Consider the following 18,581-nt stretch of genomic DNA (forward strand, 5'->3'; position numbering starts at 1 on the left):
CGTCGTGGACTCGACTGCATTTGTACTCGTTCTTGTCTCAGTCTCAGACATTGAGGACTCAGGATTTTATTTCAAGACCAGTCAAGACCATAACTTTGGGAATATCAATAAATTGCTTTTGCATTGTCTGATTTATTTGTTTCTAACTTTGATTGGATGTAAAACGTACTGCTTCAAATGCAACGAATAACGCTAATTAAAAATGTGTTGCTCCCGTTAACGACTGTCCCCCCCCCCCGTGATGGTAAACATGGAAAAGGAGTGTTCAATAAAGACGCTTATGTTGAGTTCAGCTCTTAGTGTTTGTATGTGGGTGTTTTAATGGGAATATGGATCTTTCAGATTAATTTGAGAAGTACCTATGATCTCATTCCACATTTTATTATGTGTCATGGGGAACTGGTCTTGGATTTGACTCGGTCTCGCCCACCCTTGGTCTTGGTCTTAACTTGGCCTCAGGCCATAAAAGTCTTGGTCATGTCTCGGTCTCAATAAACTCTGGTCTTGGTCTTGACTGACCTAAGGAATGTATTATTTTTTTTATTAGGTGTCCAAGCCCAAGTGGGCTGGGAACCCGCGAATGCAAGGCAATGGCGGTTCCCAGTATCAGCGGAGCTGGGAATCGTTCTCGTTTTTATTAATTATTTTTTTTCCGTACGTAAAACTCATACTGCAGCCTAGACGGTAAGTGCTAGGGACACGAAACTCATAAGATAGGTCCAACTCTTATCAATGACCTCAGGCGCAAAAATCCGCACACTTCTACCACTAGGGGGCGCTATAAGCAAGGTCAACGCGTTTGGGCTTGGAACTATGAAGGCGTATATCAAAAACCTTACATCCACGCATTCGAGGGATTGAGCTGAATCTCCTGGTATATGCCACGCCCTTTTCTGCCTAATTCGCGAAAACTGAAAAACCCATTTTAATTAATACCTCCAAAGCCGCAAGTCCGATCGCCACGAAACTTGGCACAGACAATCTCTTGACCAAGCCTGAAAGTTTGTAGAGGGAATTTTGATCCACTAAAAAACGTCCGAATTACAAGCTAACAAATGTTTGCGCAAACGCTAAAACACAATATCATGTCAGATCTTACGTTTGCAAATGCCGATCTACACCAAACTCGGGGACCTTATGTGACACCCCTCCCAAGAGACTGTGTGAAATTTCGCGTCAATCCACCTTTAGGTGGCGCTGTAAATTGGAAATCAAATAACACTCCCATAGACATACATTCATTTCAGATCTCCGTACCGCAAGCCCCTTTCATTTACATTTGTCTTCATTTATTCTCCACAGGTCCCCCGAGCCACGGCGGGGGGCCCGGGCCGACTCGCGAGCCCTCCATGGGGCCAGTGGTGCGGCTTGCGCCGGGAGGCTTGGCTCCCGCTTACAACTGCTTGCAGTTCTAGTTTTATTCATTGTTATCAAATCATGTGTTTTACCAGGAAATGAAGCAGACCAGAATGTAGCATCAGTGCTTAATCAAAGCCACACACTTTGTCATTCTAATGTTCTCTTTCCAATTATAAGGTTACTTTTACTAATCCATTTGACGGTAATAATCTTGAAACAAGTTCTCATTAGATAGGCTAGTAGTGACAATGTGAATGTGAATGTGAATGTGTAAATGCACTTAGCTTTCAGCAAACATCCTAAACTGATTTGAATTCAAACGGCCTTGCATTGCAATGATATTTTACTAACACAAGAATAAAGGAAGAACATCAAGAAGAACAAGGAGTAAGCCCTTCCAAAATCAGGGGGATCAGCAAACTGAATTATGACAAATAAAAAAGGACAATTAGCATAAATAGAGCAGTTATAAATTAACCTAGCAAGTAATGAAATAAATAAAGCTTGCAACATTGACATAGAGGTAGTCATCAGGTATATTCATTATAGTTACAAATGGTTGCAGATTGTAATTTACCTTGTCATCTATGTCACATACAGCGATTCAGTTTTTTTTTTTTTAAAGTATATCTTGTAAGTCTTCATAAGTATGCTAACAAAATACATTTTCTTACACGCTTGTATCATCTTGTAAGATGGAATCAACTCTCATTTTTAACTACAGAAAATTCACTTTAGGGGCACACATTTTTATTCACATTGATGTAAACCAGTTGAACAATTATTACTTTCATTGGACTGAACATAAACATGCAGATACATCTCGGTAACTGCAGCTGGATCCTGCAGAAACATGGTTCCTTCTTCAACAAAAACAAATCCTATATCCTGTTGGACATGATCCTAGTGTTGAGTCTCCTGAAAAACAAACTGCTTTTGGACAGTTTAAGCTTCTTCTTCCAATCCTTGTTCTTTTTCTGGTAGACACTGTCCCAGCTGTCCTCCTCCTCATCTCCTACCCAGGGCACCCAGGCACCTCCATTCAGGTGGGGGTCAGCCCGTAGGTCCTCTGATGGGTACCTTACTGGCACTGCAGTGCGATTGTAGTACACCAATCTAGCCAGCAGGTCTTTGACAACATCTGGTCTCTGCTCAGAGAGGTCAACACGTTCGTAGGGGTCTCCAGAGACGTTGAAAAGCCACACAGATTTCCGCGGTTCGGTGTGGCGCTCCAGGTACCACCAGCCGCCGGGGAAACCTGGAAGCATCTGTGGCGGTGTCCAGTCTCCGTAGCCGGGGTCTCCTGTTAGGAGTTTCCAGTCTCCAGCTCGTATAGAGGCCTGCACGGCTGTATCCCAAATCCCATATCCTTTTTGTAGTGAGCCACTGCGTGCATGGTTATACAGAGGGTCAATATTGTGGAGAATCTCCAACCTGGGCGACTCCTTCCCCTCACTGATGGCTTCCCATACATCATAACCGTCCACCCCCTCAGTCAGGGACTCATTTCCACCTGCTAATCCCACCAGTGTAGGGTACCAGTCAGTGATGTGAACCAGGGCTTTACTCACTCTCCTCTTCCGCCTCAACAGAGGGCTGTGGACGAACCCCAAACCCCGGATGCCGCCTTCCCAGTAGGTGCCTTTACGTCCTCTGAGCGGCCAGTTACTGCCACCAGACAAAGGCTGGCCTCCGTTGTCAGTAGAGAAGACGATGACACTGTTCTGGTAGTAACCATACTTGCGAAGAGCGTATGTTATATTTCGTACTGCCTCGTCTACAGCTGTGACCATAGCAGCGTATTTCCTGCGCGCCACGTTTTCCAGCCCACGGTACGGGTAGATGTACTCCCGCGGAGACTGCAGGGGCGTGTGAACAGCTTGGAAGGAGAGGTAGATGAACAGTGGCTGGGACTGAGGATCATGGGTTGCCAGGATCTTGCGGACCCTCTGTGTGTAGAGATGGGTGGAGTATTTGCCCCTCTGACCCCAGGCGACCGACTCCCCCTCATGGAGATCGAAGCCACACCGCCCAGGGCCGTCACAGGAGTCATAGGTGTAGTAATTCACACTGCCCGTCAGGGAGCCAAAGTATGTGTCGAAGCCACGGCGAGTGGGCAGGCAATCCTTCTTATAGAAGCCCAGGTGCCACTTGCCGACCATGTGGGTGGAATAGCCAAGCTCCTGCAGTCTCTGGGGGAGGGTGACCTGGTCAAAGGGGAGGCAGTTGGGCTGGCGGGGCCGGATGATGGAGTGCTGCAGACCGGTGTGAATTTGGTACCTGTAGGGTTAAAGATAAAGAAGACTGTCAGAAGGACATATGTGTTTTCAATAATAAGATCCAACAGATACTTGCACACATAAAGATGGGACAGGAAGTAAGAGAAGATGGGAGAGGGAGATTGTTCCCATTTCCTCCCTTAATTTCATGTGTGGTTAACCAATGTTGAACAGGTGAAGGCCACATAAAAACATTGTAGGCCTACTTTCAATAGTGGTATCATCAGAGCCTAAATATGGAAATAAGAAAGATTTATCCAAAATGATCATGTGATTCACAGATCTTATTTTCAGGTTGATGCTAGGTTTAAACATTAATTTCCAGTATGCTTTTGCAGAAAACAAAATTTTATTTCACATCAGTGGAATCACAATAATAATTAAAAATAATAAAATCAGTATGGGAATATGAGTTTTTTTCATGGCTTTGCTGAAATAGCCTACAGGTTTCAAGACAAAATAAATGATCACCTTGTGTTACTTTGGTTATATCAGAAAATGATCCATAACATAGGCTACCTTCGGGTGTTTTAGTTGACAAAAATAGACTAAATGTAGCAAATTTTCTTGAATAGAATTATAAAATAGCCTAGGCTACTTATAATCTGGTCCAAACAGACAGCAACAAGAAGCCAGTCTCTAATGTCGTCTGGGGAGAAACACTTCACCTGCCGGTGATGAGCTGACTGCGGGACGGGGTGCAGATTGGCTGAATGTAATAATTCTCCAGCTTCACTCCGTCCGCAGCCAGCTTGTCCAGCGCCGGTGTCCTGATGTCAGAGCCGTGGTAGCCGATGTCGTTGAATCCCTGATCGTCTGTCATGATGAAAATGATGTGAGGGGGCTGCGGCACAGGAGACCTGTCGACAAAAGTTCGGTCGGGCTCGTTTTCCACCTGGTTAGGACCCATCAGGTCCCAGGTCAGGTATCCGAGGCTGAGCAGGCTCATCATAGAGAACCCGGTCAGTGCTGTTGTTGCCATGGTCCCTCCTATAGGCTATCACTTTATATCAGTCCAACTAGCGAGTATTCAGGATTTGTCACCAAGTCATCTCCTTTGATCGCTCAAATAGCAGTTACTCAATCTGAAACGTGCGCGTCACTCACAGAAAGCTACACCTCCATCCTTAGTGACTCTCCAGACTGTTTCAGCCTCCTCTGAAAACATTTCATTTTCCCTAATAGACCCATTAACTCCGCCCATTTGCCTTGCTGCCTCACTGAAATAACCCAGTCCCCTAGGTTTCTACTGTAGCCAGGTGTTTATTGTGAGTTCACATCTCACATTAGATCTCCTGTGGTGGCCTATAATTTTACATTACATTATCAATAGGCACTGATAACCTATCTTACCCTGTCTTACATTTGGATATTATTCTGAAAAGCGCTTTTCAAAGGTGTGCCCATTTTCACATTTTGTTCCACTTAGTGTAAAAGCAGCTTTAAACATGAAAGCAGTGAAACGCCTCACATCATACACCCTCCTCTTCATTCATGCCATTTCAAGGTAATTTGATTTCAATGAACCACACTGCCAACGTTCTGTAAATTACTAGAAAGCAAAAAAAAAACATTCCCATATAACCTGGTTTAGCAGTGGATCACAGAGACTCTACAGAGAGACCCTCACTCAGAAAAGGGGGAGATTTGTGTCTTGGGGAGGTTATGGGGCCCTATGGAGTCCGGCAGAGACAATCACAGACACTGTTCCCCCTTCTCCACTCCATTGCACGCACAGTCACTCTCTTATTATTCCTGCTGTTTTATGAGTGCCACAGACCTGAGGAGGGAGACATAGCAGACTTCCCAGACCCTGATTACATCTCCAACCAGGCGTCAAAGAACCACTTTACAAACCATCCAGCGGGTCAACAGAAAGCAGCTGTGTGAACAGGATCCCCAGCATCTTGTGAGACCTTCAGAATGCTGCAGATTCACACTGACTAGTAATCAAGGGAGGGCTGTGGACAGTAGAACAATTAAAGGTCAAAATATTAAGGACACTATGTTTATTTTCTTTGTTAAATCGTTAATGGTAATTGTAAAGGAGGATATGTAGATCAAGAGAAGAAGATGCGCTAGACAAGTGACACTGGTGATACTAATACTGGAGTGTGCGGGTTAAGACGACCTAACACTCATGTCTTTAAAGATGATCATCACAACAGGTTAAGTCCTCATGTAGCCCTGAAATGCTACTGTGACCTGGGCAAAAGACATGTTACACTAAGCACTGAACATCTAGTTTCTCATGTGTGTCATTGTCAAAGAACTTCCTGTTTTGAGACAAAACATAAATAGCATTTTGCTGTATTATGCCAGTGTTGATTAATGCTTTTGAGCCATTGGCCACCCCCTACTTTGAATGTTAATGCCGACACCTGGCTACACTGAGGTGTGTCACATGAAAGCCACTACTACTTAGCGTGTAAGATATTCTGTGATTGCATCCACAAAAAACAAGACATTTTGACCATGTGGCTTTGCCAAATTTCACAATCAGCATGATGTGAGAAGCTGGTCAGGCAAGGGAGCCCAAGTACACACTTACAAGATCAGAAATATTAAGAACCACGGTGTCATGGAGAACGTTGTACCCCCATGCCCCATGTTGGCTGGACTGGGTTGAAAGTGTGTCATCTAATCCTTGGCATACAATACTATAGATTGTAAAAGAGGCACTAATATTTTCATCTTCTGTACATTCAATGTGGTATGTAAAACACCACACCTTACAAATGTTGATATTGGTTACAGAGAGACTTGGAGGTTGCGGGACAGCCAAAGGAAGTATGAGGCCCTCCCGTAAAGGGCAAAAGCCTGCGGCCGGGGATGTTTTCCCACCAGCAGCAGCAATGGCATCTTTGGAGAACAGTTTAATGCAGGTCAAGCTGGGAAAGAGAGAGAAGAAAAAAATTATTGAGGCACACCTGAAGTTTTACACCCTCATGTTTATTTATGTAGTTTTCCTGGAGGGAGCGACTTGGACAGCTGAAGGTCATTGCAAAAATACCAACAAAACCCAGAGATGTTATACAACCAAAGTGAGAGACTTGATATTATTGATCATAGTAAGTTCACGATATGTGTGAACAACAGCTTACAAAAGTCAACTTAGAGGCAACAAAGGAACATATCTGTGTGTGTGTGTTGAAATAGTAATGAAATGTCTCTCTATGTCAACCACACTATGTCAGGAGATGTTACTTGTCTGGTTTCTGTTGGTCAGATTTGTAATTGCGACAGCTCACAAGGCCAACAACAACCCTACACACAGCCACGCCGCCACACAAACAGCACACCTATACTGACACACATCGACTCATACAAATATTAACACAAGCATGCGCCCACATACTTGTCAGACTCATTGATAGGTTGATACCACAGATGTACAGCTTACATCACACATTTGCTTATCCTTTTTTTAACTGTCCTATTATACAAATAAAGAACTAACTTAGAAATGATTTCATGACAGTATTTATGGAAACAGATACCTTACAATACACACTGACTCTGAACGCTGAACGAACACCATACTTTATTTCTGGGGGTTATTTTCAGTTATTTGTTTGTCATAACTTGCCTTGGGCTGCTGCTCAATGTCAAACTGAGCTAAGAACAAGAAACATGTTCTAATTTCCTGTAATTTGCAGCTGTCTAATTCCACTAACTAAGCATGATTCAAACACAGTAAGTGGTCATGTCAAGTATGTTAAAGAAGGTCACTCTCCTTTAATGAACCAGTCGTGCTGAGTTGACCCATGCTGCATTCTTTTCATCACCTTGATCCTGCTGGCCTAAATGTAAATGCTTTCAGGCCATTTTTCTTATTGCACACTACTTTGCGGCTACATACCATCAGGACATTTTCAATATGAGGTTTTGAGAGGAAAATGTGTCTTTATTAAAAGTGACTGTAACTTTGATATTGGGCTTCTTCAAAAAGTCTCTAAGTTGCATTTAATGCTGATGTGCTGTGAACATCTGTGGTGTGTTTATTGGTTGTGCATTACCCTCCTAATTTATCCAGTTTCTGTAAAAAGAGTGTCATGGAACGTCGTAAATTTAACTACGCTTCCATTTCTCCACTTCCAAATTGAAAGTGGATATATAAAACAATCAAAGTGTGGTTTCATACAGAGGAAGCTCATTACTTCAAGCCAGAGAGCCTCATGAATGAAGTTAGAACAAAGCACTAGTAGCTTGTGTTGACTTTTCATCTCTGTTTCTGTGGTTTGGTTTTCAAACAAATCTCCCAACCCATAATCTCCCAATGAACACACAGAAAAGCATCGTATCCTTTTTATGTCACTTTCCAAACGGGTTCTCAGCCATGAGGAACCATGAAATGCAATAATGAGTTGAAAGGGAAGCAGAGACTGGCGGGTGCTGCTGCTGCTGCTGCTGCTGCTCAGTGTCGTTCGGCACCAGATGTTGGCTTTGGCGAAAGGAAGAGGTGCTGTTACTGAATACGGCTGCTCTCCTTCACCATGAACACTACCCCCTTTCTAATCAACGCAACCCTGCCAGTAAACCTGCACATTACTTCCCCTCTTACCCCAATTTTCTAATCTGAGTAAGACTGGATGGAGGTTTTCTTTCTTCCTGTGCGCCAACCTCCGAGCCAAAACCTTCACTTCAATAGGACTGTATTCAGCTTGCCGCTACTCTTCTACCTACAAGAGTACCTTTGTTTCTAGAGTTTACTCAACATCTCTTTTTCATTATAACATTTTTTTTTACATCAGTTCATCAAATCAGGGGCAGTATTAGGGTGTCTTTCTCTCCCGGTTCAGTTTAGTTGTATTTAACAGGCTTCACTGATGTAAATGCCAAAAATCACTGACAAGCAGTGACTATTGCCCCACAAAGGCAGACAGCAGAGACTGCAGAAGCAAGGACGTAGAGAGGAAAATGTTTAAAGTTTTCATGCTGACTTGCAAGCTTAACTTGATTCCTTTTAAGGCTGATTATTTTCTCCAAAGATTATTGCCATGAAACCTACATACATACCAGAAATACAGATACTGCAATCTGAATTTAACACATAGGGAAAATCTCTATTTGTGTTAATATGCAGTTACTTGTTTGCTTTTGTAAAGTGGCCAGCTCTTCACACTGTATCTGCGAGTGCAAATGTGGGTGTGGGTAAGCCTCTTTAACAGCGGATGTGGTTTACCATGTGCCAGCTGTTGCAGCCACAACCTCCACCGTCTGCCGATCTGCATTGCTAGACACCAGCTATGTAACAATGGAGGTAAATAAATACGCATGAGAATGAGTCAGAACAAGAGTAAGATCGGTTTCAGTCAGTATATATAGCCCTCAGTTGTATTCCGTTAATATCTCCTCTCACGCAGTGTTATCGTCCACACACCGTGCCACACCAGGTGGGATATCACAGGTGAGAGGAGAGTCCAGTGCTCAGCCGCTGGCCTCAGCCCCTGATTAAAGGTGTGTTTGATTTGGCTCTTGTGGAGCTGCAGCAGCACCTGGGAACGAAGGCCAGACACCACACTTCATTATGACCCTCCAGGAAAGCCTCCTGGATGGACATCTGACAGGGACTCGATGAACAATCATTATGGGGCTAACGGGTATTTGAAATTTCCTCAAAGGGTTGTTGTTTTTTAATTAATGAACCAATCAGTCTTATTTTTTTGTGGGATATTCATACATCTTGAAGTTTTCTACTTAAAAACGGTTTCACTACTGTTCACAAAGGCGGCGCTGACAGGTTGTGGCACATCGAAAGTCCCCAGCAAAAACAAATCTCACCGGCTGTAATTACCTGCAGAGTGAGCGCAGATGTGAGCTGCCAAACGTGTGGAATGTAAAGTAGATTTATTTCCTGTGAAACAGAGTGCCATTTACAAGAGTAACCTGTACAAATATCCCATTTTTACTGCAACATGTCATCAAAGCTAAGGTAAATGATCTACTTCTGTCTCTGCTCCGATAAATTTACCACATGCTCTAAAATGCTGTTTGACACAAATTAGTTATTTTATATATTGTTTTGAGGAAACATGGGCTGAAGAAATGTTACATTTCCCATTTTACAAATTCTTATTCTTCCATAAAATCCTGGTGGTCTCTCCCATCAACACTTTTGCCAAACCTGTGGTGTATTTGTGTGTGTGTGTGTGTGTTTTGGGGAGAGGGTAGTGGAAGATGGTGAAATCAAGCTCAGTGAGACCCACCAAGCCCTGACGTTGAGTTTGGAATACACACTGCTTTCCTTTCCTGGTTTTACTCCATGAATGGGACTCTTTCAGCCGCTTGCTCCCGCTGACCCTACTCCTTTAGTTTGACCCAAGGCCTCACCACCAGCTTTCTCAGATCCACTGCCCAGACACCTTTCCCAAGCCAACCAGCCAGGGGGAAAAGTCATGCTTTTATCCAAAAACATTGGATTGACGGGAGATCGATCTTGTTCGCAGCTTTTGAAAAGTTTCTGATTTGTCAATTTGACTTGATAGCTTGTGGATCATCTGGCTGTGTGGTTGAAAGATGTTTTCCAACATGGAGAGATTTACGGAGAGAGCTGTGTCAAGAAACCTAGAGCCACAAGAGTAACAGCTGAAATGACAGCCAGAAGGGAGGTCTATTATTGACTTACAGGATAATATTGTTGTTATTTCCTCAAGTATGAACCGGTGGTCTATGTTGGCCCTTACCTTTAATTTCTCACCTTTAAGTGTGTGCACGTCATAATCACAGGAGACTGTCTGCATGGGCAACAGGTAGGCTACAGTAGACCCGTGGTACAGGGTCACCAGTTGAATGAGTTTGGATGGCAGAAGGAAACTGGAGCACTTGGAAGAATCCAGAAGATGTTGCCATCAAGACATAATTAATAAGTACAGTAGCGCTATACTCAAGTATAATTTTGAGGTACTTGTACTTTACTTGAGTATTTTGAATTTATGCTACTTTAGATAGAAATATTGTACTTTTTACTCCACTGCATTTATTTGACAACATTAGTTACTAGTTACTTTACAAATTTAGATTCGTACATACAAAACATATGATGATTTTTTATAAAATAACACTGGCGGAACAGCCGCCAGGGGCAATTCGGGGTTCAGTATCTTGCCCAAGGACACTTCGACACGCAACCGCCGACCTTCCGATTAACGGCTAACCCGCTCTACCTCCTGAGCCACAGCCGCCCCTGTCAAGTAAGTCAACTGACAGAAAATTATTTGGCACTGAAGACATTTTTCAAGTAAAAGATTTCATGGTTCCAGCTTCACAAATGTGAGTGTTGTTGCTTTTCCTTTTAATGATTTTAATGTGTTGTGCTGAGTTTTGGACTGTTGGTTGGACAAAACAAGCTTCGTTAAGGTGTCACTTTTAGCTCTGGGTAATTGTGACAGTATTTTTCACTATTTTCAGAACTTTTACAAACATCCAACCTCATGTTCAACATAATGTTAAAATAACTTTCCAAGTCAACGCAAGATTTTCCAGGACATTTTACTTTTTCTTGTTTTCCATGACTGGAAAATTGATGAACTGTTTTCAAGGTTTTCCAAGTTTTCCAGGACTGCCTGAAATTGTCCAAGTTTAAAAAAAATGTCTGTGGTGAAGTAGGCCGAGCAAACAAACAACTTTGCATTAAATTGGTCCAGTAACCTGTTATAGATAAACATCAACCATGTCCGGTGACAGTTCCTGTGGGAAGGTTATGAAAAGTCTTCACATCCCCTACACAGACTGGAACATAACATTTATATCCATGATCTGCCATTTGCGTTATTGTCCTTGATTCTTTCTTCACAATTCCTGCAGAACTTCTTTTGATTTGCCTGGCCTAGAACGTGGGTAGGTCTATGTAAAGTTTGGGGCCTGTTTTTCAGTGGCCTTTTGCATGCACAACATTTACATATTAAACAGGAAACAATGGTCATTGAGGCTCACGGTATGTCAGTTCCATATACCGAACTCTTCTTATTCAGCAGTGCCGAGGTAAATACACCTTTTGGGCACTTTTAAGTCCATTTTCTTGATAACACTTTTGTACTTTTACTTCATTAAGCTATTGATTGCAGGACTCTTACTTGTAATGGAGTATTTTTATATTAATTTTGAAGTATTAAATACTTCCTACAACACTGGTCACATCACAATGTTTTGTCACATGATTTTAGGGGATCATTGCCACTCAGAACAGAAGTTCATTTTATTTTGGAAATGAAAGTTTGTATTTCAAAGGTTCCAAGAACAGTAAAGGTTTCAAGTGTGCATTGCTTAAATGACTAAAATAATTGTGAATCAAAGGCACATAGTAAACAAACAACAAAATGACTGGGATTGGCATTCTCCTTTAAACATGATCTTTTCCCAAACCATCAGATCAGTTACTACTTTATTTTACTCATTATTTTACTTCACTGCTTTTTGCTAAAGCCAGAGGGTGCCAACATTGTCAATGATGTAGAACCACTAGAAACCATAAAATCATCTTAGACAATAAAATGAGTTTGCCTGTGGGAAAAGTGACCTAGCCTATAAGATTAGATTGATCCAAACTTTAGGCCTTGACTGGCATGTCTGTTCACAGATACATGTTTTTATTTATGGGACAGGATTAACAACTAAACTAACTGAACTTGAACTAAAATTGACCAATACCCAGACATAACCTACATAGCAACTAGAAACTGCAAATTTCCCCCGAAAAGTCTTTCCTACATGATAACTTAATGTTATGTTTCATATTTACAGGGGAATAGTTTATTTTAATGATGAATATTTTGCACGGACCACTGACAGCCTGTGCCATGGCTGAGTAGAGGCTGTCTCACGGAAGTACTACAGTTCCCATGGTGCATTGCAGCGTTAACCGGAACCAGATTGCGAGTTCAGAGTTCAACGTGCCAACGTGCGTGTTTTAGTGGAATAGCGGTGACTCTGTGAAGCATGTGCCCAGTTTTATTATGAAAATACTTATAGTCGTTACTTTTACGTGTTTATTTGTCGGCGTCTTCGTGTGTCCAGCATGTCTTTGGACGCATCAAAGCACGAGCTGATCCAGTTAATCCACCGCCATTTGAAGGAGCATGGTTTCCACTCCGCTGCAGATGAGCTACAGAGGCACATCCCACAGGTCAACACTGTCCACACACACACACACACACAAAGACTCAGACATAAGAGACGGATACACAAGAAGTGTAATGTACTGTAACAGCTGGGGTCTGCAACAGTGTTTCAGGTGCTGCACAACAATGTTACAGTTTTGAAAAAGGCAAACCTACTTGCTTATACTTATTATGTGTATTAACAGACTGCCTTTACAGTTAGACAATCACCTACTGTGAAGTATACAAAAGACTTGTCACCTTTTTTCGTCCTACAGAATGTATCATTAACATCGCTGCTAAAATGTCGTTTTTGCAGTGTCATTAGTGGGCTTATCTTTCAGTCTTACACTCTTTGAAGTTGTTTCCAAAACCACTAGTCCTTGTTTCACTGGATATTCAGTGCATTCATGTTTTTTGGGATGATGTTGTCAGCCAGTCAGGATCCACCATTGTTACTGGTGATTGGCTCTTCTGTTTGAATGGAACAAATGTTGAAAATAAAGTTGTAATGAGTCTCGTTACAGCTCTAGTTGGTACCCACATCATCTAGTTTCAGAAGACGAAAAATGAATGAGTTTATAACAGGTTATTTTAATTCAAATGCAGTCCAAACTGGACTAAAAGACTAAACAACTGTTTTGCTAATAGTTTATTAGGTACATCCAGTTAAATATAACTTTTCTGTAGTTTAGTGCAGCGGTTCCCAAACATGGGATAAAACACTGGCCTTTTGATAGTCGAACACCAGTGTAAGCAGGCCTGATAATATTATTAATTGCTGCATTGCATTACAATAATGAGGACATCATTAATGTGATTAGTTTAATGCGTGCTTTTCTTGCTGTGACAAGTCAAAATATCTGCTCTAAAAAGTTGTGTGATTCATGTGGGAACAATAAAGAAAAAGTGTTTTTGTGCTAAAATCAGGCTAAATATGTCTGATGCAAATAAAGTTCCCTTCCTAAAACATAACTCAAATGTTTTATATTCCTCAATCCAGATGAATGCATCAGAAATAAAGGCCATTTTACTAAAAAAGTGAAGACCTAAAATCACCATGTAATGAACAATAAAACATGACATGGACTTTCTCTTCAATCTCACCTAAACCACATTACAAACACAGCCTTTTCTTCAGGGAGACCATTGAAAGTATTTCTATAGTTAATGATAATGTAACATAACCCTGAACAGAGGTCTTTGAGTTGTGGTTCAATTAAATTTAAACATGTCACACAAGTCTATTCCAAAGTCAAATCATTGTATTATTAAAACAACAAAACAAACTGATAAACATGTAGTAGGAACATGGAGAAACTCTGTGGTCACTGGTTTCCTGTCCAACAAATGCACACAGACGAACTGAAGGAACTGAGTCATACACACACACACACACACACACCCCTCTGCTGATTGTAGACTGGCTTCACTTCCACACACGCACACCTGTCCAGACATTTTTTGTTTATGGGCCTTGTGAGTGCAGGCATTGGTCGATACTGATTATCTCAAAATGCCAGATATCGGTCAATCACAACTTCTAATCATTGATGTTGTGATTTCCGCAGAGGGAGACAAAAACACGGGCAGCATTATTGGACATCTACAGTTCATGGTTAAAGTGAGTATAAATTCTCAATTCTTTGCAGAAATAGAACACCTTGATTGTACTTTGTTGTTAGTGATGACATCTGTGCTAAGTATCGTTTCTACTCCTGTCAGTGACTCAAAAAAGAAAAGGCAGCCGGACTCAGCCAAGCTGTCCAATTTTAAAGGAAGGACTCCAGCTAAGGGTATAACTGCTTCTTAAAATCACACTTGTCTCAGTTTTGTTCATACTTGCCTCCAACTTTTTTTAGGATCACTTGGGTTTTCCCTTTTTAAGATGCACCGTGTACTATCCAGTGCTCCTCAAATGTGTATTGAGGTTTGAGAAGTTACATCAGCTCTTTTAGAAGGATTGTCACATATTTGAAAAGACATCTGTGCGTGAGTTTTCTTTTTTTATTTCCATATTACACCTGTACCGCATCCTTCACCAGCTACAAAAATCCAAACTCCAAACGCCTCCAATCAGATTCAAGCTGATGGCAACGACAGGAGCTCAGATAGCGAGGATCTGAGTCAGAGTCTACTGCCACAGGTGAGGTGGAGAATAAAAATTGTTGACACTGTATAAATGATGACAAAGCTGAGGCTGCAACTGATCACTTCTACTGATTGCGATGATATTTGCATTTCATTTTGTTCAGTTCTTTGTCTTGATGTTGATCCTGTTGAATATCTCGAGTATCTGCGTTATTTCTCTTGATAAAAACAAATCATCAGAGGAGAGTGTGCAGGTGCTGCTACAGATTCTGTAAATTTAAATAAAGAATTGGCGGTTGTTTTCATACCTACAGGCATCAATATCAAAATGGACACCGGTAAAACAACAGAAATCAACACCAAAAGCCAAGAGCGTAAAGAAAGATAAACCTGCAAAAAAAGCAGAGACACAAAAAAAGAAGGTGTGTTTTTTAATTTGAATTTGAATCTAATTTGAATTAATGTTTTAATGTGACAGTTGAGCCACTGCTTTAACTTTACCAAAAACATTCTTTAATGTTTTTTGTTTTTTAGTCTGTGCCAGAGAAAAGGAAAAAAGGTAAATCTGCAGAAAAGGTCCTCAAGGTGAAGAAACCAAAGGCCCGAACAAAAGCCAAGGTTGTTGCTGCTGGAGGAGATGATTCAGACTCTGACAGCAGTCTGGATGTGGAGAAATGGAAGAAACTGGTCCTGCAGATGACAGGTAGGTGTCTGTGTGTGAAAAAAGTCATTGAGGGCAACATTTTTGTTCAAGTATATAAAGGATGAGGTGATGAGGGGAAGCCCAGAAATGTTGAAGGAAAGCAGAACATAATCATATTTTCCTGTTCTGTGTTTTCCAAAAGTCCAGATAGTTCTGGAGTTATTTACGATTTTTAGAGGCATTGGTTGTTATGTCCCGCCAAATTACTGTACATCCACCAATTGTGTAAGGAAGACACTGTTTTTCAACCCCACTTCCTCAGATTAAGCTACTGCCAATATTTCCAAAGACCAAGCATTGAAACAATTTAGACAGCCAGATGTATAGGACTCCCATGTATGAGAGGAAATTTGTGTTTTGGGCATGTTTTCACATTGGAAAGTGATGAGGTGGGTGGAGAAAAGTTAAGAGGATTGGAAAATGTAGGAAATGGTGGTAGATGAGGGAGGGAAAGAAGATCAAAAGACAGGGAGAGCTTGGTCTTTTCACTTAAAGAGAGAAAGACAACCACCAGACAGGACATCACCACCCATGAACAACCGCTCCATGGAAAACAGTGATTTCACAGAGCTGGGTACAGACGCTGTGTGGTTTTCAGCTAGCCATGTTTGTTCAATGTCTTCACCGTGTTTACTCTGTCCACAGAGGCTGACGTAGTCAAGATGGACACCATTGATGCTCTGGACTCGTCTGCGCCACAGCCCAAGAAAAAGAGAGTGAGAAAACCCCGGGCTAAGCCTCCTGCAAAAACCTGCACTCCCGTTAAAAAGAATAACGGGACGGTTGAAAAGAATGTAAAGGTGGAAGAGAAGGCCATGATGGAAACACCAGCCAAGAATAATAAACCCAAGAGAAGCAGTCCAGAAAAGACGGCACCTGTGACATCCTCTGCAACCCCAAGCCAAGAGCTAAACATCAGCTCTGTAGAGGACAGACCAGCTAAATCCACTCTGTCCCCGTCAAAACAGACGCCAAAGAAAGAGAAAAGGAAAGTTGCAACTCCCAGTGAAGAAAAAACTGATGAGACATCTGAGCCCAAGAAGAAGAAGAAGAAGAAGACTGAAGACAAGGCGGAAGAGAATACAAATGAGACTGGTGAAGAACACAGTAAGAAGAAGAATAAAGGCACAGAGCAAGAGTTTGGTGACAAACCTGCAGAGGAGAAAGTGGCAAAAGGAACAAAGGGAGATAGCAAAAAGAATGAGATTGAAGAAATGATGGAGAAGAACAATATTGGGAATGTCGACAATGAAGAAATTTCAGAGTCAATAGTGCATGAAAAGAAAGCCAAGAAGAAGAAAAAGGAGAAAACTGAACATGAGGAAAATTCAGAACAGGTAGCTGAGGAAAAGACAGCAGATAGTAAGGACAATTCAGTGCAGATAACTGAAGAAAAGAAAGCCAAGAAGAAGAAAAAGACTGTTGAAAGTGAGGAGAATTCAGAGGAGATAGTTGAAGAGAAGAAAGCAAAGAAGAAAAAGACAGCTGTTAGAGAGGACACATCTGAGCAACAAGTTGAAGACAAAGAAAATTCAGAGCAGATGGCTGAAGAAAAGAAAGCAAAGAAGAAGAAAAAGACTGTTGATAGTGAGGAGAATTCAGAGGAGATAGCTGAAGAGAAGAAAGCAAAGAAGAAAAAGACAGCTGTTAGAGAGGACACATCTGAGCAAAAGGCTGAAGAAGACAAAGAAAGTTCAGAGCAGATAGCTGAAAAAACAGAGAAGAAAAAGGAGACTGCTAATAGCGAGGAAAATTCAGAGCAGATAATTAAAGTTAAAAAAGCTAAGAAGAAAAGGGAGAATCCTGATGAAGAAATATCAGTGCAGCTAGATGAAGAAAAGAAAAAGAAAAAGAAAAAAAAGGACAGGGCTGATCATAATGAGGAGCAGGTAGCTGAAGAGAAGACGACGACGGAGAAATCAGAGAGCTGTGACACAGAGGAAAAGCCAGATCAGGTTACTGTGAAGAAAAAGAAAGAGGACTCATCACTGAACAAGGATTCAGTTGACACAGAGCCGCTACCTCCACTCAACCCATCAACTCCAACAACAGAGAAGAAGAAAAGTGAGTAGAGAACCTGCACCAGTCATGACAAAAATGCAATTTTGCTTGTTTTTATGAGGTTGTTTTCACTTTTTCATTCATCATTCTTAGAGAAGAGCAAGTTGAAATCAGCTGAAGTCCCAGAAACCCCTGCAGTTTCTGTCCAAGACGACGCAGCAACACAAACCCTCCAAACACCCTCAAGTGACACCCACAAAAAGGTATCACAGCTCCAATACTAATGACGTCACTGCTGTCAACTCAGGAAAACATGTTATTAGTTTGAGAGCTAGAGGATAATTCTTCAGTTGCTCTGAACTCTCTTTAAATGTGTTAATTTTTCTGTAATTCTTCACAGAAAAAGAAGTCCTCCAAGAGCGCCGAGTCGTGAAGATTTTTGATTCTTCATCCCCGCAGAGCCAACGATGAAGGCAGCACATCCTTTTCATCCGCTTTATAATCAGATTTATATGTTTACAATGATCACTTTAAACTTTAAAGAGAAAATTACTTTTTTATTTTGGTACATTTTTTATCTTTTTCATTTGTTTTATGTGTGACATATAGGCGTCTGTTATTTTCCTTTCGCTTTGTGTTTTATATGATATTGCCATTTTAATGGCACGAATATGTAGTGAAAGTGTTTCATGGATGATCTCTCTCATGATATTTCTTTTCAAAGTCAGACATTTCTCTTTGAAACACTTTATCTTTCAGTCTCAGGGATCTTCCCCATGATGGTCCTAAATCTTAATTCATCATCAACAATATACGCCTTCTGACTCAGCTCTTGGGGAGAAAAAAAGAATCGAACATCTTTTGAGCAGTTTTATATTTATTCAGAAATATATGGAAATCGGTGATAACAGCCTTTTGGTATTTGGTTAAATATCTGTGAAAATCGTGTTTTTTAAACAAAAGTTTTAAATGTTTGATAAAACTTTCATATATGCATTGTACATTATGCTTTTAATACAAATAAAACTCCATAGTTTTCTGTAAATCTCT

General features: G+C 41.3%; 2 protein-coding genes across 2 annotated transcripts; one reads left to right on the forward strand and one right to left on the reverse strand.

The window, feature by feature from the left end:
- Positions 1-1,307: 1,307 nt before the first annotated feature.
- On the reverse strand, positions 1,308-4,756 carry arsia (arylsulfatase family, member Ia). Its single transcript, XM_038699281.1, has 2 exons — positions 4,307-4,756; positions 1,308-3,639 (listed from the first exon to the last, which is right to left on the reverse strand). Exons 1-2 carry the CDS (start codon positions 4,618-4,620, stop codon positions 2,241-2,243), a joined length of 1,713 nt encoding a protein of 570 aa, XP_038555209.1. The 5' UTR covers positions 4,621-4,756; the 3' UTR covers positions 1,308-2,240.
- A 7,751-nt stretch (positions 4,757-12,507) lies between these two features.
- On the forward strand, positions 12,508-18,576 carry tcof1 (treacle ribosome biogenesis factor 1). The gene is made up of 9 exons (XM_038699282.1): positions 12,508-12,762; positions 14,308-14,360; positions 14,462-14,532; positions 14,782-14,882; positions 15,142-15,249; positions 15,362-15,530; positions 16,176-17,594; positions 17,685-17,794; positions 17,932-18,576. The coding sequence occupies exons 1-9, from the start codon at positions 12,655-12,657 to the stop codon at positions 17,962-17,964; spliced, it is 2,172 nt and encodes a 723-aa protein (XP_038555210.1). The 5' UTR covers positions 12,508-12,654; the 3' UTR covers positions 17,965-18,576.
- The last annotated feature ends 5 nt before the right edge of the window (positions 18,577-18,581 follow it).

The sequence above is a fragment of the Micropterus salmoides genome, unplaced genomic scaffold (genome assembly GCF_014851395.1).
Source record: "Micropterus salmoides isolate LMB-PRFRI ecotype aquatic unplaced genomic scaffold, ASM1485139v1 Ms_hic_scaffold_5, whole genome shotgun sequence".
NCBI lineage: Eukaryota > Metazoa > Chordata > Actinopteri > Centrarchiformes > Centrarchidae > Micropterus > Micropterus salmoides.

Coding starts and splice junctions, on each gene's coding strand:
- arsia (XM_038699281.1), bottom strand. CDS start 4,620: ATGGCAACAACAGCACTGACCGGGTTCTCTATGATGAGCCTGCTCAGC. Junction 3,640..4,306: donor AGTCAGCTCATCACCGGCAG/GTGAAGTGTTTC, acceptor TTAACCCTACAG/GTACCAAATTCACACCGGTC.
- tcof1 (XM_038699282.1), top strand. CDS start 12,655: ATGTCTTTGGACGCATCAAAGCACGAGCTGATCCAGTTAATCCACCGC. Junction 12,763..14,307: donor TACAGAGGCACATCCCACAG/GTCAACACTGTC, acceptor TGATTTCCGCAG/AGGGAGACAAAAACACGGGC. Junction 15,250..15,361: donor CAGAGACACAAAAAAAGAAG/GTGTGTTTTTTA, acceptor TTTGTTTTTTAG/TCTGTGCCAGAGAAAAGGAA.